This window comes from Solea senegalensis, unplaced genomic scaffold, assembly GCF_019176455.1.
Source record: "Solea senegalensis isolate Sse05_10M unplaced genomic scaffold, IFAPA_SoseM_1 scf7180000016059, whole genome shotgun sequence".
Lineage (NCBI taxonomy): Eukaryota > Metazoa > Chordata > Actinopteri > Pleuronectiformes > Soleidae > Solea > Solea senegalensis.
In genome coordinates this window covers 1-23,671 of record NW_025321569.1, presented here as the reverse complement: position 1 = coordinate 23,671, position 23,671 = coordinate 1, and the positions used below count along the sequence as shown (strand labels likewise).

Here is a 23,671-nt window from a genome sequence, read left to right as displayed (position 1 = left end):
TGATTTCTTTTTAAAGACGAGAGAGAGAATCAGAGAATCTCTGTGTAGAAATGTGTAAAATGACAGAATGAATAAGAGCATTTAGATTGCTATGATCCATGCACAGTGAAACATGGTATGAACAAACAGAGTAGTGATTCAAAGGGTCCTCTGCTATTTATGAACGCAAAGAGTGCACACAGTGTACATATTTGAACTTACATAAAGCTGACAATGAGGAGGATGGTGGAAATACTGTTGTGTCCTCCGCCATGTGAACGCTCCCCCAGCTTCAAATACTGACCACCTAAAAAAACAAATGTAGAGATTAGGGCTTCACACACATACACACACATATATATATATATATATATATATATATATATATATATATATATATATATATATATATACATATACATATACATATACACACACACACATATATACATATATATACATATGCAGGTGCTGGTCATATAGTTAGAATATCATCAAAAAGTTGATTTTTGTCAGTAATTCCTTTCAAAAAGTGAAACTTGTATAATGTATACATTCATTCCACACAGGCTGATATATTTAAAGTGTTTATTGCTTTTACTTTTGATGATTATAACTGACAACTAATGAAAACCCCAAATTCAGTATCTCAGAAAATTTGAATATTGTGAAAAGGTTCAATATTGAAGACACCTGCCTCACTCTAATCAGATAATTTACTCAAAACACCTGCAAAGGCCTTTAAATGGTCTCTCAGTGTAGTTCTGTAGTCTACACAATCATGGGGAAGACTGCTGACTTGACAGTTGACACCAAGACACAAAAGGTCATCGCTAAAGAGGCTGGCTGTTCACAGAGCTCTGTGTCCAAGCAAATTAATAGAGAGGCGAAGGGAAGGAAAAGATGTGGTAGAAAAAAGTGTACAAGCAACAGGGATAACCGCACCCTGGAGAGGATTGTGAAACTAAACCCATTCAAAAATTCACAAAGAGTGGACTGCAGCTGGAGTCAGTGCTTCAAGAACCACCACGCACAGACATATGCAAGACATGGGTTTCAGCTGTCGCATTCCTTGTGTCAAACCATGTCCTCTGCTGGTGTTGGTCCACTGTGTTTTCTGAGGTCCAGGGTCAGTTTTAGAGCACTTCATGCTTCCTGCTGCTGACCAACTTTATGGAGATGCAGATTTCATTTTCCAACAGGACTTGGCACCTGTACACAGTGCCAAAGCTGCCAGTACCTGGTTTAAGGACCATAGTATCCCTGTTCTTAAATGGCCAGCAAACTCGCCTGACCTTAACCCCAGAGAAAATCTATGGGGTACTGTGACGAGGAAGATGTGATACGCCAGACCCAACAATGCAGAAGAGCTGAAGGCCACTGTCAGAACAACCTGGGCTCTCATAACACCTGAGCAGTGCCACAGACTGATCGACTCCATGCCACGGCGCATTGCTGCAGTAATTCAGGCAAAAGGAGCCCCAACTAAGTGTTGAGTGCTGTACATGCTCATACTTTCCATGTTCATACTTTTCAGTTGGCCAACATTTCTAAAAAACCTTTTTTTGTATTGGTCTTAAGTAATATTCTAATTTTCTGAGATACAGAATTTGGGATTTTCATTAGTTGTGAGTAATAATCATCAAATTAAAAGAAATAAACATTTGAAATATATCAGTCTGTGTGCAATGAATGAATATAATATACAAGTTTCACTTTTTGAATGGAATTACTGACATAAATCAACTTTTTAATGACATTCTAATTATATGACCAGCACCTGTACATATATATGTATATATATATATATATCTACACATACATGTATGTGTGTGGCTTTCATTGACCTGGGCCTAATGAGATGGATAAATAAATCAACAATAATAATAAAGAAATATCCATGTTCAGTCACCTCTGATCCCATTTAAATTTAAACGTTTGATGATTTTTTTCATTTCAAGCCTTGGAAAGTTCCATGGAGCCATTTTGTGAAAGTAATCTAATCAGTAGATGGCAGTAAATTACAGGACAGATCAGGCTTTTTTGGCTTGGTGGTCACATGACCCAAAGCATCACCTGACTTACCAGTTTCTCTTCTTTCCCTCGCCTCTCCAACTCCTCTATCCCCTCGCTCTCCTGTAGCCACACCCGCTCCATCTCGCCGAGAGCAGGTGCGTTTACGGCGGCGCAGACCTGGCGGCGTCTTGACACCTTCGGCCCTGACTGCGTCACCGGTGGTCATCACTGAAACGTCCGACTGCAGCAGTGTCTCCAGCTTACACACCTCTCCCTCTGCACCAAGCAAAGTCAAGAGATGGAGGGATTAAAACACACACGTGTGTATGTGTATGCACATGCACTGTATGGATTCTGTTAATCTTTTCATTATGTTGTTGTTGTTGTTGTTGTTGTTGTTGTTGTTGCAGCATGGTCGTCTTGTAATCTTTGACTTTGATATCAACCATGTCACGCTTCTGCAGTTTCACTCACACATTGCTCGAGTAGGTGAGACTGGTTTATTCAGGGATATGCTGCGAGGTGCACCATGTGACTCACCCATATGTCTGTAGTACTCTTCAACACCGCTCCAGGTGTTCTTCTCAATCAGTGCTTTCACCAGACTCCACGGCTGCTTCCGGTAACAGATTTCAGAGGAAACTCTGAAGAATAACAAGACTTGTGCGTCATTATATTGTAGAGCTGTTTACAGCTGTATTTACCAGCTGCTCATTAACACCATCATCTACACCAGGATTTCCCAAGCGTTCTATATACAGACTCGGGTTCGGGCCACACGGTTGGTGTAGTGATCAGCACTCTTGCCTTTGCAGCAAGAGAAGAAGACTCGGGATATCTTACAAAATTTCACAAATCCCTTGATCCTTTGACCTTTTTACTTTCTCGGTTCTAGTTTCTCTATGACAGGAAACTGAACACCTTTGGTTTGTGAGCAAAACAAAAAACTTTTTGTTGATAAAACAGCATGGGAGGACTGAGCGACTCTAGTACAGTGAGTTTGGTCTAAGTCTGTCATGTCACATCCACGTGCTTTAGACCAATGAGAACATAAACCTACCTTAAGCGGCTCTTGTGCTTGTTGATGGAGGTGAGGCAGTATCTATGGACGGTGTAGAAGTAGTCCTGGTATGGGATACCTGAGGTGATGACCTCAGAGTCCACTACATAGCACTCTCCTCGTGCACTGCTCTTATACAACGTCTAGAAGTGTGAAGGGAAGTGCAGGTGGAGAGTTATTCATTTTATTTCCTCTCTGACACACCACCATTAACACACTTTTATTAGTATCACACGTCAAGTTTCCTCACCTGTAACAGAAACAAACATAAACCATAAACCCCTCTTCCACCTTTATGTTCTTTTGAGAGTACTTTGGCCTTTCTGAGGTTAAATGGTTAAATCAACCTTATTTTATGAAAAAAGAAAAAAGCTCTGCATTCACAAATATATCTCGACACCTTTATTTAACTTCAAATTCTGATCTCTGATCTATAGGCTTGCTTTTTTCAGAATTGTATATTATTTGACCATTATTTACATTCAGTTTTTAAATTTGTCCCCTTCTGTAAATGATTTTATAACCCATGATTTATGAGTGGACGTCAGAATTTATACAAGAATGAACGTTTAAATAACTGGGTCTGAAATGAGCTTCCTTGTTTCAAAGACCCTCAACAGCCACTGATACTGAAGGACCTGAAGTTATAGCCAAAAACTAATAATATGTCAGCAGTTTATTTAATATGAACTATATGTTGTGTCACTACTTTATGTGTGTGTGTGTGTGTGTGACTGTGTGTCTGTGATTCTGTGTTATATCTTAAATAAATTCTTAGTCCAGTAAGTTTTAGCACTGGAATCATAACTGAGCACAAAACTAAAAACAATGGATGTCAAAATTCAACGGTCTGATAGTTCTTGCAAAATAAATCTGGAAAGAAGGTTCCACCAAAGTAATCAGAGTAAGAAGGAGAAAACATTACATGCTCAAGTGTGCAATGAAAAGAGAATTACAACAGATACCAAATAATACTCATCGAGGTGTTTCTGTAGAGTTAACTACCGTTAAATGAGCATGAGTTCCAAACCACAAAGGCCTATGTTGTCTAGAACTAACCTGCGTTTCCACCACAGGGGCAGTCTTGGGGCCAAGGGGGTTGTTGAGAGCTATGGTGTAGCTGAGCACACGGGTGGTATTCCCACTGCTGCTGTCCTGCTGCCATTCACCAACGAGCAGATCTGAAAGACACACGTGAGTCGAGACAGAGAAGGTGAGAACATACGTGTGGCTTCATTTAAACTGCAGAATAATAATATATCAATAATATCAATTTAGCACTCCAGGAATGATGCCATCCAGTACACTATAAATATGTGATAGCACAACATTATTGACAGAAAACAGTGGGTTAGTCATCACATTCTGTTCCACGAATGACTGAAAGATGAATAAATCACAAGGACTGTATCGTGCATGTTTAAGTCAGTTTTAATCAACATACCTGTAAAGTGGCGCTGAGAGAAAAGGTGCTGGATGAAGTGTGTGTCAGCAGAGAACAGCAGGTCGTGAAGCTTGTCCACACTCATGCGGACCACACAGTTGATGTTCAGTCGTCCACTCAGGTCTGCACAGAAGGACTCCACTTCACCTTAAGGACGGCAAGAGCACATTTGAGACGACGCTTCATCCAGGTTGGTTTTTTGAAAACAAGCCTATGAAGGCAACACTGATGGTGGGGGGGATTGTGAGGCTCTCTTAGCAGTGAAAGTGTTGATCTGAGTTATGGAGGTTTAGCTTGTTGTCATGGTTTCTGCAGAATGAGCCAGTCTACCGTCTCACAAGAAACCACCTGTTTCTTCTCTGTGCTGTTAGAATGTTGAACTCTGAGGACACAATGGTGGCAGAACTTTCCCCTCCCCCAACCCGACCTTAAAATGTGTATATGTGTAAGCCTTCTGCACTTGAGACTGAAATGACTGTGAATAGACTTTCTTTAAACTTTATTATTTCATTGTTCTGCACCACTTTGCCCATGTGTTGTTTATTTCTAGATAACTGGTGGGACTGTGAGAAAAGTCAAATAAGGAAGTTTAACAGAACAGAACTTTCTAACTGCATATCACTGCACACAGACGTGGGAAACTGAACAAGAACAGAAACTCAAGTGTGTGTTGAGAAAAAATACATTCCTCAATTTCAAGAGGTTTTTTTAGATTTCCTAGTTCTCTTGGAAACACTGATAGACAGACAGTCAGACAGACAGACAGACAGACAGACAGACAGACAGTCAGTCAGCGCCCAGCTCGAACTATAATTTTACAAAAAACATTACAATGTCTCCTGTGCAGACTGTCCATCGTCCATCATGACACTTCCTTCAGGTCAAGTGTCCTCAAGAAGACGTTAAGCACGTTAAGCAGCTTATGAATGTCTCGTGTTGGTTTGTAGCAGTGGAGACGTCCTTGCTGCAGAGCTGCAGAGCAGCAGAGCTGCAGAGCTGCAGAGCAGCAGAGCAGCAGAGCTGCAGAGCTACAGAGCAGCAGAGCAGCAGAGCTACAGAGCAGCAGAGCTGCAGAGCAGCTGGTGAGGAGTATTCCATGCGACTTGGACCTAGCAGTTATGTTGCACTTGAGCTGAGGCAAACATGAAACCCTGCTTTCTCTGCATGGACTGAAGTGTTTGTTGTGAAACTTCAGGGATTCACAGACGCAGAAAGGATGCAGAGATTCACCCAAAAACCTTGTGAATAAGAGTTTGATGTATTGTTGCTGTCAAGACTGCATGTAGTGTAACGTAGTATAATGATTAGCATCCAATGCTAAATCTGCATTTTTAAAGTAAGAGGGCACAGTTCCACACATCAGTTTCTACGATTCTTTTCGATAGTGGAAACCCTGATGTTAACTCTTTGCCATGTTAACTTGAGGCTGCAGGAGTTACTTTACTAACTGCCTATTATTCCGTGAATAAAACATCTTTTTAAGTTAAGTGTCAGTTCAGCTTCTTAAATGGTTGTTTTGCTCTTTGCTGCAGCAGTTTGTGGAAAAACTACATCATTTAGAAAGTCAGCATTTTGAAGTTTAGGAAACAGTTAGCAACATTCTAAAAGGTCATGGACCGAACATAGAATTAATTCATTATGAAAATAAATGACACATTCATCAATAAATACTTTCTCTTGCAATAACACCGATCTTGGTTCAAAGCAGTTGGTTGTTTACAGATTACACGGTGTGTCCTTCAGTGGAACTGTCTCTGACTGAGCCGTGGACAGACAGAACACTAGAATCTTACTGACTGTTGTAGTTCATTACAATGACATTCAGACTTTAACAGCATTTAAACAACATGATGTTTTTCACAAAACAACAAAATAACACTCACTCTCTTCTTGCGTGTCAGACGAGTTGCTGGGGTCAGTGGGCAGTTCCTCGTCATTGGTAACGTCCAGTGAGGACAGGTTTCCCAGCCGAGCGGTTGGCGGTGGAAGCATTTGATTGGCTGACTCAGACAGGCTGTCGCCGCCCTCTTCTATATACTGATGCAGAGAGAGAGAGAGACAGCTTGAGATGAAAGAGGCTTCATGTGGGCAGACACTGCTCCTGACAGACAGTCCATGTGGGACAATGCTGGTCCAAGTACATGAAGTAATCAAACACAGGGAGAAACACTCACAAATGAAGCAGCAGCAGACGCCAGGGCAGAGGCTGACACGGAAGCACTGGGGGCAGTGGTGGTTGGTAATACACCCTGGGAGCTGGGGGGGCTGGGTTCAAGTGGGTCAGAGCTGAGTCTACGTCCAGACGCAGAAGGCAACTCTATGGGCAGACAGGAGGCAGAAGAAAACGGAGACGAGCCCCCGAGGTTAGTGGCAGAGGAAGGGCTGGCGGGACGACAGGGCACCAGCGGAGGGGGAGAGCTGCCTGTAGAGGGAACCGACACCGAGCTCAGGTCGAGCAGATCTGTGACCAACACTGACTCGTCACATGGCCTGAAGAATCAAGGGAGAGGAAGTGTCAAACAATCAATCAATCAATCAATCAATCAATCAATCAATCAATGAGACACAAACAATGCTGGAATCCATGTTCACAAACATTCCAGTCCAATGAAAAAAAAAAACTATAGACAGGAAGTTGCTAACTGAAGGACAAGGATAAAAACCTAAGACATCAACAACAACACAAAGCGCTCAAAGTCACACACTGCACACACAACAGCTGTAAACACATTACAAACACTCACAGCAGGCCGTTCATGTGCTCGGCAATGGGAGAGACATAGTCATCGTCTTCACTGGTAAGGCCCAGCTCAGTGCCGTAACACTGGTGCACGATGTGCCACAGCTCTTTAGGGGACAATGACTGTGAGAATAAAGAGAAGATCACAGTAAAACTTGAAGTCATTGACTTTAAATATACATAGAGTTCCTCAGATCTGTCATTTCTGCATTTATGTACAGTTGACTACTACATGTACAGTTGAGTAGTACATGCAAATGTACAGTTGAGTAGTACATGCAAATGTACAGTTGAGTAGTACATGTAAATGTACAGTTGAGTAGTACATGTACAGTTGAGTAGTACATGCAAATGTACAGTTGAGTAGTACATGTAAATGTACAGTTGAGTAGTACATGTACAGTTGAGTAGTACATGCAAATGTACAGTTGAGTAGTACATGTAAATGTACAGTTGAGTAGTACATGTACAGTTTATTATATAACGGAGTGTTGTTTTTGGTGGCTCTGTCTGTCTGACTGTCTGTCTGTCTGTCTGCGCACAGGCCAACATGACCACCAGAGGCCGCCAGAGGCTTGTTATGTGAGTGTGGTGAAGTCTGCCATCTCTGACTGCCTTGTTTAGTTTGGAGTTTGTTTAAATGATTAATGCAGGATTTCTTGTTACAGTGTAATAATAAATTAATAAAGATGAATAAAGTATTCTCATTCTGATTCTGAACATCAAGGGAATATGTGCTGATCGGACAGAGGCTTATGTACAGCAAGAGGAAATAACTGTGCAAACTCTTTACATGACTCTTCGTTGCTTTGGTGATTGAGGAAGTGAAACAGTATGTACGAGTCAAGCCGACAATGTCTTTGTGAGGTAATAACATCTGTCCTGTGTGTTCAAATCACATGTGGTGAGTGCTTTACAGGTCTGAATCTGATCTGTGCTCAGATGTGATCACAGAACGCACATTCAGTGGTGATTTGAGAAGGCATGTGACCACATTCCTGAGCTGCGTGAACGCAATCTGTCCTCAGGACACAATCGAGACCCTCTCCTCAGCTGACAAGAGCATGGAGCATTGTGTAAGCGTTTCATTAGGGATGCACCAACATCTACACCACAATGGGGTACTGCGTCCAACGCTGCCCTCGTGCACTCATATTTGTATTTGTGTTGTGCTGCAATAACTTGACGTGTCACAAACAATTAAATCATTTGGAAATGACAAATATAAAAAATATCTAAATATTAAAGAACACACACGGAAACATATATTAGTGCTGTCAATGTTAACGCGTTCATTTTGGCGATTCATTCAAATAATTTGACGCAGCAGAGGATGAAGGGCTGAAAGAAGTCATTGGCGTCGTGTCGGGAGATCCCTCTTATAATCTAACGTCGAGAGGAACCATCGTGTCAAGATCACACACTTTGTATGAGGATGAGAGACGAACACGGCGGAGGAACATGCTGGACTTCTGTTTGCACTAACTGTGAGTAAAACTGTGCCGAGGCATGTGCTAACCAGTCTGTGGATGTTGCAGATCAAGGAAAATCATTAAATGACAGTTTATCAAACGGTTTTCCTCAGCCTGTGTGAGGTCATCTCCTGCTTATTAACACTCTATTCTATTCTGTTCTTTTCTTAACTACTAGCCATGAGGCACAGTCAACAGCATTAACCACCAGGACGGCATGAAAGGAGGCTGTACCTTGTCCAACAGTGCATTCTGCCACAGACGGAAAATCATCATGAAGCTGCGATCCCTTGCTCCAAAAGATGTGAGGAAATGCTGAGAGGAGGAATATCAGTGGGAGGGAGGGAGGGAGGGAAGGAAGGAAGGAAGGAAGGAAGAGAGATGGGAGAAATAGAGGATTAAACAAATGTCTGGATGTTTGCTTTGTCAGTCAGTGGAGACGTTGAGTCAGCTCATTTCATACTGCTTCACCAGCAAACACACATTGAACAGTATTAGCAGCAGCTGAGAACTTAAAGCTGCAGTGCGTAATCTTTGGTGATTTTTGTTGTTACTATTTGATCTTTTTGAAGATTAACTATGGAACATTGTTAGCTCTGCCAACGAGGTTTTAATCTGAGTGGATTTCTTTTCATGTACATTTGTCAACTTCCTGTCTACAGTTGTGATGGATTTATTGTGAAGTATGTTCCCATTACATTTAGTAACTATATACTCACTGATGACGTCAAAAAAAATAAATCCCTGTCAAAAACGTATCAGAATGAAATGATATTTGTAAACTTGGTTTGTAAGTTCTCGGTCTCTACGCTCAGATATGGAAGTCCCATTTAATGACTTCAGTAGATGTTCAAAACATCCGGTCATGCTTGTGTCAGACAGTAACGGCCACCAGCAGGTATCGAGTGGATCATTTCAGGTGCCGCGATGTAAAATGCACATGATAAAGTTTTTAAGCCTACAGGTGGAAATTAGCCTCGAGCTAAAACTTGGCATATTTACATTTGAATGTTTTATAGAGCATTTGAATATAACATTGGTTTGCATTTATTTAAAAGTTACACACTACAGTTTTAAACTGTACAGGATATAGAGGGTGATCTCAGGTCTTGAAAAACATCTCCACTAGGCTTCAGAGTTGTGTATGAGTCCCACCTTCTCATTGTCAGTGCAAATCTGGATGGCATTTGGGATGAGCTTAGCCGTCTTCTCCTTCGTCATCGAGGTCACATCTCTCAACAGGATAGTGATCTGCACAGAAAAGGAAAGAGATTCACTGTGTGTATCATAATCTCACCAAGGACCCGAGTCAGACTAAAATGACTGATTATCAGATTGCAGATGTCAACAGACAGACAGTGTTAGACTGTGTGTGTGTGTGTGTGTGTGTGCGTGACATACAGTGGTTTCCCAACGGAAGATGTTACTGTAGAAACACAGCCAATTCTCTGACAGATAAAGACGGCCCTGAAGCAGGATGTCCTTCTGCAAAGCACAAGAGTAATCTGGGGAAAAAGGCAAGAAAACAAGATAACAAGAGGTCAGCCGACTGAAAAACACATGGTCTGAGTTTAAAACGTATAATATTCATGTTTGTCATGTATTCAGATTCAGCCGAGATACTAGAATGACTGTATAAGAGGCTGTTTAATTCTCTGTCATTTCTGCTGGGACAGCGTGTCTCACACGTGCAGTGTGGGACAGCATGTCTCACACGTGCAGTGTGAGACACGCTGTCACTGGTGAACGTGGACGCCAAAATGAAAATGCAGCCGAAACACATCCAGTGTGAACCAGGTCTAAAGAATAATTGAAACAACTCCAGAGATTTGATCTTCTTGAGTGTCTTTGGTGACACAAGTGCAGCTGACTCACCCACTATGAGTCGCTCTGTGTCAGGAAGTTTCTTAAAGAGTTTACGGAAATCTTCATTCCGCTGTTTGTATGTGGGACTGAGAACCTGAGGATGAGGAGAAACAACGGAGAACATGGTGAGGAGGAGAGGAGGTGAGGAGGAGAGGAGGAGAGGAGGAGGAGGGACAGCACAACTATTATAGCAACAAGCAATGGGTAGATATTATGCTGACTTTCATTTACATCAAAACTTAAAAGCCAAAGCGAGGTGTGACAGAAGAAGAGAAGCTGGAAAAAACATGGATGCAAACTAGCTATTGTTAGCAATACTACACACACACACAGACACACACACACACACGCACACACAGACAACACACACGCACACACAGACACACACACACACACACACCACACAGACACACACAAACACAGACACAGACACAGACACGCACACAGACACACACACAGACACAGACACACACACACAGACACACACACACAGACACAGACACACACACAGACACACACACACAGACACACACACACACCGCACACAGACACACACACACAGACACACGCGCACACACAGACACAGACACACACACACAGACACACAGACACACAGACACACACAGACAGACACACACACACACACACACCGCACACACAGACACACACACACACAGACACACGCACACAGACACACACACACACACACACACACACACAGACACACACACACACGCACACACAGACACACACACAGACACACACACCACAGACACAGCACACAGACACACACACACACACACACACACACACACACAGACACCTGCACAGATACACACACACACACACACACACACAGACACCGACACACACACACACACACACACCTGCACACAGACACACAGACACACACACACAGACACACACACAGACACACAGACACACACACGCATGCACAGACACACACACAGACACAGACACACACACACACAGACACACACACGCACACACAGTCTGTGCCTCTGCTACGTCCTCACTCTCGTGCAGAAACAACAGCAGAAGAAAGTTGACTCTGACTGGAACGATGTGGATGTGCACTTACATTGTACCAGCTCTGCATTTTCTGTAAAATAAAGAACAGAACATTTGGTCGTGAACAGTGCAGAAATACAAATGTTACACCACAGGCATTAAGACGTCCTGACCGTCGACCAGGTCTGTTCTATGAGGTGTTAAGAGTTTTCTGCATTTTAACAGGTTACGTGTCACTGAGCAGCTTTAATGAACACTATATTGAAAGCAAAGAAAAGTCAGTCGTTTCATAACCTGCTAACCCTGTGGGTTCACATCCGGTGGTGTAGTGTTAACTGACATTTAAACATTAAAAAGCTTTCTAACACAAAATGATCCTGAAATAAGACCTTAGACCTTAGTGTCACGTAACAGAGTGAGTGAGTGAGTGAGTGAGTGAGTGATCATCCTGTACTTTATCTGGCACAAAGGAAGAAAATTCTTCACCTTAAAACACCAATGTAGGTTTCAAGCTTCCAACTTATTTTGATGGTTCATCAACTTCAAACAGGGTGAATGTCACCCCTGTATTGGAGCTTCTATTATATTGTAACTGCTTGTTTCAGGTTGATGCCACTAAAAGAATTCCAAATTAACTTTACAGCCCAGTTTTGTGCTGTTTTGGAGTTTGTTTTTGTTTCTAATATCGAATCATACTTGCATGTTGTGCTGCTGCACCTGCTCTGAAGACATGGTGACGTGTACATTAGAGTTCACCAGTGTCCTCACCATGTTACCATGTATTTCTGACAAACAACACAGTTTAGCAGCTGTAGGGGAACCCTGCGTTCACCTCCCTGTGGCTGCATGTTTACACAAAGCCCAGAGGCAGCGAGTATTCTGAGTTACCTTGGCATTGCGGCTGAAGGGGCGAGAAGCAAGTGGGTATGCAGATGTGAGGGAGGAGGCTGAGGATATGGAGGGCAGGGGGCTATCTGAACCTCCACCTCCTCCAGTAGTGCACTTATCGCCTCCTCCCTCATTCTCACTGGCCCTGCCGCCGCTGCCGCCGCCGCCACCAAGGACCCTGCGGCGCAGGGAGGGAGAGCTGCCAGGAGTGCTGCGAGGTGAGTTACTGGCTGTGCTGTAGACAGACAAGACACAGTGACATATTTAGCTCAGGGGTCCATTTTTATTTGGTCATCACATCACTGTCATAATCTCCCGGACTTAAAAGAAGTATTCAAACTTTTCACAAAGAAATAATACCAGAATGAATCATATTTACAATAGAAACACAGACGTTTTATACCAATAAAATCCATCTACACCTCCTATATCATTTGTGTAAGTCTGTCTTTTACACATGAGGTGTTTCTGAAACACTTCCATCTGGATCATGGTCATTTCACATTCTCACTAACACTAAATGGACACTTGTTCAGCCTCTCGTCCTCTTCAACGTCATCTACTGCTGCCAAAGCGTTTACATCTAACATCCAGGTCAGTGACTGAAAATGGTTTTATTTACACCGAAACAGTTTCCATGGTTGCACCAAAGTCCTCTGAAAACTACCTGGTGAAAGAAAACAACAACTTGCAGGAACTTAGAACTCCACTCTCTGAGGGGATCACAATCACATATAGCTACAGTTAAGCTTAATGAATCCAAACAAAACCAGTTGAACACTTCATTTAGTAACTTAAGGCCAACCTGACCCACACACACACACACTACCACTCCTTTGCTTATAAAAGGTCAAGTGTGTAGGATTTAGATGGAATAAAAGAAACTTGAGAATATTTGTCATTTATTTGTTATAGCTAGTTATGGCTAGTTGGTAAAGCATCCGCATAAACAGTAAATGGAATATCTTTGAGGCCGAGTGCACTTCACAGGGTTTTCTGGACCAAAGGACTAATCAAGAAAATAACACGTGATAATGGAAATAATAGTTAGATTCAGTCCTACGGCCATGTAAAGAGAGCTTGGACAAAGACAAACATGGAATAAGCACTAATTAGATAACATGTGAACCTTTGTAACTATGTGTATTACACAACATGTATATCCTAATTCGATGATATAATCCTATTTGTTGATGTCATGTAATCATACTGCGCTCTCTAGCACGTAAACACAACAATAAATGGAATATTCTATGAGCAGTTGGATGCAACACCATACATTTTAATGTTGTTGTTGTTGATCTTATTAAGTCTACGTTTGTCTTCATGGACTTCAAATGGCCTTAATGAGGGAACATTTGTGTATATACAGCAACAGCACAGGGCAGACAGGGGCAAGACACATTTATCCCATCAAAGTGTAGTAGTATTTCTTAGAATATACTAAATATTATTCACTTCTAAAACATTTCCAATTACAAAATGAGTTGACGATTCATTTAGTTATGATTGATAATTGATTTATCACTTCAAAGGTGCAGCCTTACATAAGCAACTCACTTCCTCTGTGCTTCAGAGACATCGATGGAAACACTGCTATATTTATCACATTTAACATATAATATTGGTTTATCTATTCACAATAAGATTAGGTCTTAAAAGGACAACAGAAATAGTCAGAAACATAATTCAATGCAGAGATTTTTCTCGTCCTTGAAAATAATATGAAAAGAATGGAAACGCTGCTCAATCATGATTAGGTAGAGGTCATTGGCTAAAAATAGAAAGCTAGCAAACCACATAAACACCCAGCATCAGCACATCTGGACACATCTGCAGTGCTATAGGGAGGAGGAGGAGTTATGGATCTCTGATAAAAGGCAGGAGATTATGCAAGACTGGTGTCCATGAAATGAGGGGTGATTGTGGACAAGTGTCACCGGCTGAGGAAGGACAGACTGGATGATGAACATAAACAACAAGAACCACAATAACCACAAGAACCACAAGAACCACAATGTCGCTGCACGGAACCTGCACACCTGTCCAATCCACACAAAAACACCCAGGAACAGCGCGTGTCCACCGGGTTACAAAACACACGAGCGGACACTGCTGATGCCACTTACTCGAACATGAGGCGTTGGTGCAATCTAGCGTCAATATAGCACTCTCCAGCGGGCGGGCGGGCGGGTGCGCGTGCGTGCGTGTGTGTGTGTGTGCGCGCGCGCGCGTCTACAGCCAACTAACGCTTAAAAGGAGGGGGGTTATGTCCGCCTGCTTTCCCTCGGTTATCGCCTTGGAAACGCGTCCATCGTCCACCGCCCCGCGCGTCAGATGATATTTAGATGCCCAAACAGCTCGCAGCAGGGTACCGGACACACCGCTGCAGCCTTCACCGAACACAGCACCCGGTTTCACCGAACACAGCACCCGGTTTCACCGAACACAGGACCCGGTAACGGACTCCAGTCCCTGGGTCCGTTCGTAATCCCTTTAGCATCAGCGAACAGCGGGTGGGAGGGACTAAGTGAGGGAGGCGGCTCCATGTGCAGAGGCCTCGCCTTCAAAGTGAATCACGTGCTGGACTGATACATGCTACATTAGCGTCAAAGGATTTCATCTCATAAAAAAGAGAGGGAGTAAAATAAGAAGAAGAAACAACACACACACACACACACACACAGGGTTTGCATCTTAATACAGGGTGTGTTATGTGGGGCACCTCCATTTTGAATGAATCAAATGCCATTGTGGTGTAATTTAACAGGTTGTTAGATACTTAACTTTACCTAGAGAAGTAAGCAAAGGCACATTCAATAATAATAATCCCCCTTCAACTACAGATCTATATTTATATATCTATATACACACACATACATACATATATATATATATATATATATATATATATATATATATATATATATATATATATATATATATATATATATATACATATATACTATAATGACCCAGTGTCAGTATAGTATAGTGTCCTCATAATTTATTAGTTTCTTTGCATTGTGCTCAATAGACATGGAATTGTGCATGATTATTCACACTTTGTCCCGTCCTGTGTGCGAAGACCTTTAACACGATGCATACGTTCACGTCTCCAAATGTCTCCAATAACAGTCGCGAGTCACATTTTTTAAAAGCTGAGTAAACGCACAAAAATTTAGTGACTTCAGTGACGCTAAAATATAGCGAGTTAGCAACACTGCTTGCAGGATGACTAGTGGGACAGGAAGTCAGACACCATAACAACTTTAAAAGCTTAATTTTCAGAATAAAAGCCTGTTGTTTTTATTTTTGCAATCGTTTGGGGCCATAATTGTAAGTTTTGATCAATTGTATAGCCCTATTTCAGCTTCACTACAAAAAATGATATTCCATTTATGCAAAGCAAGCAAAGGCACAAATCTGTGATTAAAAAATGTGCCAAAGTCCAAGTAAAACCAGACGTTGTGACATTGTAGTAAATTAAAATTCTCAATCGGAATAAGACACCCAGATAATGTGACTTGGGAGTCGAGCTGCCACTGCACATGTACCTTCAATTGGACCACAATCAAACTCAAGCTGGCCCAGGAACTCTACACATGTGCTTGGCTAATGTCTGGAAAAAGAAGAAGAAGCTGGTACACAGAAGAAGAGCGACAAATAGCGTCAGCAACAAAAAGATGAAGAAATGCAGGCAGGTACATTTTCTGGACTGATGACCAGACCAAATTAGCTTTAAGTAATGGATAGTACTGGACAGTCGGAAGACCCGGAATGGCACCCAACACACTACCAACAAGCAGCATGTTAAACCAGGAAACTGCCTAATGATAACAAATTAAAATGTAGCATTTTTCCCCCCTAGCAGAGCATAAGTGGACAAACTTAATAAATTCACTCCCTTTTTCTGGCACAAGTGATTCTTGTCACTACAACTTTTCATCACCATTTCTCCTGCCTCCACTGCATTTATTGGCATGGGAAGAAGAGATATGGCTAAATTGTAAGCTTTTGGGTGCTACTGAAAGTAAAGGCAGTCTTCCATGAATGGATTTGTGCAAAGTGCGGCCACAGTTGCAGTGGGCCCAGCATGTTGAATTTGTCTGTGTTAAGATCAGCCAGTGTTTGCACTTCTTAAATCGTGTAGTAAGGCTTTACTGATACTGAGTGGAGGGAGTTCTCAAATGTGATATGTCTTTAAATCACACCTAAGTTTAAGAACATATACACAACATACCATCTGTACATGTTAGAGAAAATGTGGTGAATTAGAAGCAGACCATGCTCAAAAATACAAACTATAATGTCCTGCAAAAGGTACTGGGATATAATATACCCATGAACTGTAAGACTCAATAGTCATCTAACGTTAATAAAGGAATTATACATCTACCATTAATAGCCAGTAAAAAAGCTAATGTTCTGTACAAGAGTACAAGAGGTGCAGGGAGAACAAAAATGGCAAAAACGGACTGTATTCAAGAACTCAAATAGTGATGGACATGATATGATGATCCTGGAGGACTGAAAGATTTAAGAATCTGAAAAAGATTTAAGAACTCTCCTTGTTGTGTTGTTGTTTTTTCCTTTTTTTTTTACATTGTTCTTCTATTGTTTGTTGAATGAAAACAATAAAAACTAAAAGAATATTTAAGTTGATACAGACAATACCAACAAAAAGGCACATAACCATCGATACGGCGCTGACAGAATCACCCTCTGCTTGCCCTCTGTAGCCCACTGCAGTGGCGTCCTCAACCTTCTCTGATTGGACTCACATGACATCATCAGACCAAGAGCCCACTCCCATTGGCTGAGGATGATGTCATGATTCACAGGAAGGATAAACGGTGCATAATCCCGCCTCTAGCTCTGTGACCCAGCTCTATTTTTCCTCAGTATCGCCTTCTTTGTTTACACTATCCTTAACCCAGTTGTTTTGCTTATTTGAAGAGGTCAGCTATGACAAAAGCATACATTGTTCTCTGTAACACCAACTGTATTATGTGTATGTGCTTGGTTTATCGTGCAAGAACATTATTTTCTAACCCACATTACTTTGGTCCTTGATATAACTCAGCGGGAGCAGGATTTTAACCATGCAATCTGTACTCACAAGATTTATGCAGTAGTTCATCGAAACAACATCTTGTTCCAAAATAGCCAACCTCAAGTGGCATTTGAGAAATGTGGAGTAGGAGGATACACGTTAGAAGCAAGGTCTTTTCATTCTCTACCAACATGCACAAGTGAGAGGTTAAGGATTCCAGACAGTCATTCAAGGCAAATCTGGTCTCAGCAGGCTTGAATGCAAATTGACTGAGATTCCACTCATGACACAGTTAAACACAGAGCTGACAACACTCCTCTCCTTTGCCTTTGAAGTCCATGTGGTACTGCTGCTCTAATACAAGTGAGCTCATCTTTACAGAGAGGGCCTTTGGACTGGATGAAGGAAGAAACAAAAGCAGTGTTGGGCCCTTTGAGCACAAAAAGAACAGATCACATATATGCACACTAACACTTTCTTTCATTCTAAGGTTTTTAATATTTGGTTATTCGGGGTGAATCCTACACACTAACCTGCAGCTGTCCCACTCAGAGTCTCTGCTGAACAGGCTCCTGAGACACCAACGAGAGCGGCGGCTGGGAGAGGGACTACGAGACCACGAGCAAGAAGGTGGCAGGAGGAGGTCCTGTGAAGGGCTGCCCTTACCTTGCTCTTCCCCCTCAATTTGGATGTCAGTAGAGGGGGAGGGGCTTCGGCATAGAAAGGTGACCTTCTCCACATCGTCCTTGATCACAATTTGTGGTGTTTTACCCCGCTTAGGACTGCAACCTTGTTGTTCTTCGTTTCGTTTTTTAGTACTGGTCCTGCTGAGGTGAGATCGGCTGTGGCGACTGAAGCGTGACAGTCTGGGACTAGGTGAGCGAGACCAGGACTCTGTATCTGATGATGGCGGGAAGACGGTCAGTTTTGGGACAGGGATAGGCTGAGTCAGATCAACAACTTCTGGTCCCATGGGAGAGGACATAGTCATCTTAAAAAACTTTCAGGGGGTTAATTTCCTCTTTTAGTTTGTTGCATCAAGTTGATCGATGACAGCAACATTCGTGTTATGCTTGGTTTGAAATTGTGGGGTAAAAACACCAGATATTGCCCTCAGGTCAAAAAACATGTCTGGCTTGATATTGTAACAAATAAGTGGCCATTTTCTCAGGAAATTCTCGTTAAAAATGTATGTCAAGCAGGCAACTGGTAAATCCACAGAATAGTTAATGAGAGAGGTTTAGTTGTCATCAGTTCATCATCAGTGCAGCATGAAGAAACAAGAGAGCGTGTCAGATAATGCAACAGGACTTCTCTTTACAAACTGTCCAGGGTGTGACGACCCCGCCTATCGCCCTATGTCAGCTGAGATTGGCACAGCACCCCCGACCCCTCTGGTGGAGGATAAAGTGGTAGATGATGGATGGACTCCAATGTCCAGTCAGCACGTTTTGGCTAACAGTGACTTAATGGCTTGTGATTCCTTTTCTATGTTTAGTTCATGAGCCTCATCCCTTCCTCCTCAGCACTACTTGCCCTGTGTCCAGTGTTACACTTTCTTCAGGACTCCTTCCCTTCCTTTGGTACTTCAGTCTTGAGTGTGATCATAATCAAGCTCATCTTCGCAAAAGTTGAAGTCTCAGACAAAAACAGACTTCTATCTGGAAGTTTGTACCTGGAGTGGAAAAAGCAGAAACTTTGAATTTAAAAGATCGGCCTACATTCGACCACCATCTTTCCTTGAAATATTGATCTTATGAAATTCCCACAAAGACAAGACTAGAGTTATTTTTGTCTGCCTTTGGACACTTTATGCGCTGCCAGTTGTGGGAATATGAGGTTTCATATGACAAAGCTGATGGTTTCTAATGAAATACCATTTCCATTAGAAGGCAAATCGATAGAATGCATTTATGATGGTGTAGTTCATGTTATTAGTCTGCAATACCACTTTCAAAATTTAGTGTCATCATTTAATATTTTCTCCCTTCAAGTAACTCGAAAATAGCCAAAACTGTGTGGACATTGTACCAGCAGCATAGCCAGTAATGGGCCTGGGCGGACCAGTGCCACACACATTACTCACTGGGCCACCCAGCCATCTCCAGTTAAAGAAACATATTGTTACAGAAGTGAAATGTTAGAAAGAGATCAATATAAACGTCATTTATTAACTTGATCTGTGTTTAATTGAAACAATGTATGGGGAATGTAAACGGTGTTGCTTCGGTTCACAGGCACGACAGTTGGCCTTTCCGTGTTAACGCCACAGCGATGTGTGCAACGCATTACTTCGAGTACGAGTTGATGAAGAAGATACATGGCCACCCCCGGCACCTCCATAGACCGAGCCGACCCAGCCCACTTCAGACACGTTAGCTCACAAGAAGGTGTCCGGCAGCCCCGGCCACTTGCTCCATGCTGTCCTCTCCTGGTCAGGCTGGTGCGGGTTTAGTCCGACAGCATTTGCTGTTATTCATGATCTGTCCGACGGTACAGAAGCTGCAACGGCTGTAATGAATGCATGCGACACGAGGGATATCACATATCCGATATCCCTCGTGCATTTATTACAGCAGTTGCAGCTTCAGTGCCATCGGACAGCTCATGAATAACAGCTGCTTACGTGTTTGTTATTTGTGACTTGGTAGTGAAGCTGCAATGACGCAGGAACGTTGTCTGATGTATCTCATGCAGCATGTTAGTTAAAACATCATCTGCTGTTTAGGTTTATGTTCATTTACTGCATAGTGCCATAAAATGAATCAGTTCTGTGTGCTGCTGGTTCTAAAGGCCTGAAGACTGCATACAGCCTACATAGACAGTTTTGTTTGTTGTACATGTATACATATATACATGTACATATGTACATGTATATATATATGTGTATATGTACATGTATATATATATATATGTGTATATGTATATGTATATATATATATATACATATACATATAAACACACACACACACATATACACATATATACATGTACATACACATATGTACATGTATATATGTATACATATATACATATACATATAAACACACACACATATATATACACACACACACATATACATGTACATACACATATGTACATGTATATATGTATACATATATACATATACATATAAACACACACACACATATATACACACACACACATATATACACATATATACATGTACATACACATATGTACATGTATATGTATACATATATGTATACATATATACATATACTGTATGTATACATATACATATATACACACACACACATATATACATACACACACACATATACACACATATACATATACACACACATACACACACACACACATACATATACACATATATACATGTACATACACATATGTACATGTATATATGTGTATATGTATACAGTATATGTATACATATATACATATACTGTATGTATACATATACAAATATACACACACACACACACACACATATATACACATATACACACATACACACATACACATATATATACACATACATACACACACACACACACACACACACTGCTGCATTGGACAGACAAAAGTAGCGCAATCTGTGTTGACGTGTGTTGAGAGGAAAGACAAGTGCTAACTGCCAAGTTGACCCTAGAACGGACCAGGGAGACAAACCAACTCACGATCAAACACCTTATTACAAACACCACACACTCTAATTGTCACTGAATGCTACCAAGGTCAGAAGTACATGGAAACATACTGCAGGCGTGTGTGTGTGTGTGTGCTGTGATCTGTTTGAACAATAACAATCCCGTCCAGACTAACCCACCACAAACAGTGGACACACACACACACACACACACACACAGACACACAGACAGCAGTTCTCTTCAATGCCATGACATTACGCTTCAAAGCTCCAGCCCGTGATTGTGTGAGTTGTCGCTCACCACACACTCGTCACACAGAGATGAACGTGTGTGCGTCTGATCGAGGTCACAAACAAAGACACATAAACACAGAAACTTTCCAACAAAGATGGAGCTCCTACCTCCCGTTGGATGAGACTCCTCCGCTTCTGTTATCTTGCTCGGCCTCAAAAACTAGCCGAGCAACGGTCCGGGACGCGATGTTAAAATCCACTTTTTCACAGGAGCACATCAACATTATTACACGCGTGAAGCATCAGAAGCATCAGCTGGCTGCGGCTAACCGTGGCTAACCGTTAGCTTTGAACCAACTTCGCTAGCGTTACCCCCGAAGTCTCACGAGCGAAGGCCGACAGTTGACGAACCAGGTGATTGTCAAACGACGAGCCTTTTACTTTATATTAATTAACACGGTTCATTTGGAAATGTAACTCGCGAACTCGGCTTCAACTTGGCAGACAATACGATTAATGAACCTCAAAAGCAGTGAAGTCAGCCAGTCGGATTACTTAATCCAGAGTGCGTGAAGGAGGGGAGACTACGGGGAGACTACGGGGAGACTCCTCGTCAAAAAGACAACATCCCTCCTGGCTGGAACCTCAGAAAAGACCCAGTCTAGCAACACTTGGCACAAACGCATTGTCGTAATGATATAAAAGTTTATTTTTCGCATTTAAATTGAAACAAGCACCGGCGACACAAGACGGACACCCCTCAGACAAACTTTGTAGTACAGTCCAGGAAAATAACTGTCCACTGGCTGAGGCGACAGAAGAGAGAGTTGTGATATCACAACAGAACAGCTGTTATCGCTCTTTACTTCTAAAGTTGTGAATAATTTGACTGAAAAACGGTGTCAGGTCTGTTGTTTTATTGCAAAGAGAATCAAATGAAATGAAGCGCTTTCACTCAGGCGATGGACACGGTGTCAACATGAGGACAACTCAACAGGTTTTCTCACTACGTCACGAACAAGTTCAGCTAAAGCATTTTATTTTTTATTTAGCATATTTCCAGAGTTCATTTGAAGGGAGTTGTGATGCACCCACAACGTGGACGTTGGTACAGAGCCATTGCGCCCCCTTGTGTTTAATATGATTTTTTTGCAGACAGTATTTGGAACCTAAATTGCTCTGAAAGTAAATGTGAATGTTTTTATTCTGTGCGGCATGGTCATATTCATCTCACCTGCCTCTGAGATATTGGATATCTTCTCCTCCAGGAAACACACAGGTCACCTTGTGTGAAAGCTGGGAACAAAATGACAGACACTGATAAGACATTTTCATTTTAAATTACGTCTAAATGTTTATCAGACAGTGACTGACTGAAATGGCGTCAAATGTATAACTGTAACTACCAATTATTCCCAAAACAATCAACAAAATCATTTGAACATTTCAGAGCTCGCCTGCCTGACATCGAGAGAAAGACTGACCACAGCTCCGTCCCTGCAGTCAATCACACGGTATCACACATGTATATCTATATATATATATATATACATATATCATATCAATGGAAATCAACGCCGAATGAGCAGCCATGTGGACCACTGTCCTAACAGAAGACACGATGAGTTCATTCTGATGGACAGGATTTTAAATAAATGACTGAAAGAAAGAACATTCTCCACCAATTCTGATAAAAACACCAAATTTGAGACAGGTCTATAATTAGGTTCCACGTTTGGCTTCTTCAGCAACAGTTTGACGACAGCACTTTTAAATCCCTGTTGGAAAGTGAGAGATTAACGATGGTTTGAACATCGGATCCTAACAAACACTCCTTGATGCTGGTCAAGTGTCATCTTAGCAAGTGCAACCAAGGAGAGCGGCTCAAACCCAGAGAAACAATGACCCACTGGAGTATTGCAGAATTCCTCTACCTTATCATTAAAGTAAGCCATGAAATGTTGCACAGTGACGTTATTGGCTGACTCAATGATCATTCAGGTTTGTAGATTCAATAATTGTAACTTTACTGTATCTTTGAAGACATGTGAGTCGATATCCTGACACCCGAAGAATAACATTCAACAAAAAACACAACTCAAATAAAATGTAAAACCATAGAAGCAGCGTTTTTTCAAGATCATATAACCCCAAAACATCTTGTTCAATTTAAAATAAATGTGCCTGTACCTGACATTCAGTTGTAATCTTCCGCCAGCCGTTGCTTCTGTGTCCTTTAAAATGATG

General features: G+C 41.8%; 1 protein-coding gene across 5 annotated transcripts in view; it reads right to left on the bottom strand.

Annotated features, from left to right (window-relative positions):
- LOC122762752 (protein Aster-A-like) overlaps positions 1-23,671 on the bottom strand; it is a 29,426-nt gene extending 5,755 nt beyond the window's left edge. For 2 of the 5 annotated variants that reach the window (XM_044017931.1, XM_044017932.1), the window contains exons 1-16: positions 18,087-18,924; positions 12,498-12,732; positions 11,680-11,700; positions 10,587-10,671; positions 10,113-10,216; positions 9,867-9,962; positions 8,946-9,026; positions 7,244-7,362; positions 6,674-6,989; positions 6,383-6,536; positions 4,500-4,646; positions 4,115-4,236; positions 3,056-3,198; positions 2,536-2,639; positions 2,065-2,271; positions 202-286 (exon numbers count right to left, since the gene is read on the bottom strand). In XM_044017931.1, the coding sequence (XP_043873866.1) occupies positions 202-286; positions 2,065-2,271; positions 2,536-2,639; positions 3,056-3,198; positions 4,115-4,236; positions 4,500-4,646; positions 6,383-6,536; positions 6,674-6,989; positions 7,244-7,362; positions 8,946-9,026; positions 9,867-9,962; positions 10,113-10,216; positions 10,587-10,671; positions 11,680-11,700; positions 12,498-12,732; positions 18,087-18,544 (2,477 nt within the window). In that variant the 5' untranslated portion in view covers positions 18,545-18,924. Of the gene's footprint in view, positions 1-201; positions 287-2,064; positions 2,272-2,535; positions 2,640-3,055; positions 3,199-4,114; positions 4,237-4,499; positions 4,647-6,382; positions 6,537-6,673; positions 6,990-7,243; positions 7,363-8,945; positions 9,027-9,866; positions 9,963-10,112; positions 10,217-10,586; positions 10,672-11,679; positions 11,701-12,497; positions 12,733-14,626; positions 15,185-18,086; positions 18,925-21,592; positions 22,638-22,662; positions 22,721-23,614 lie in introns of those variants that run through there. The other 3 variants (XM_044017934.1, XM_044017933.1, XM_044017935.1) reach the window with 3 other exon arrangements.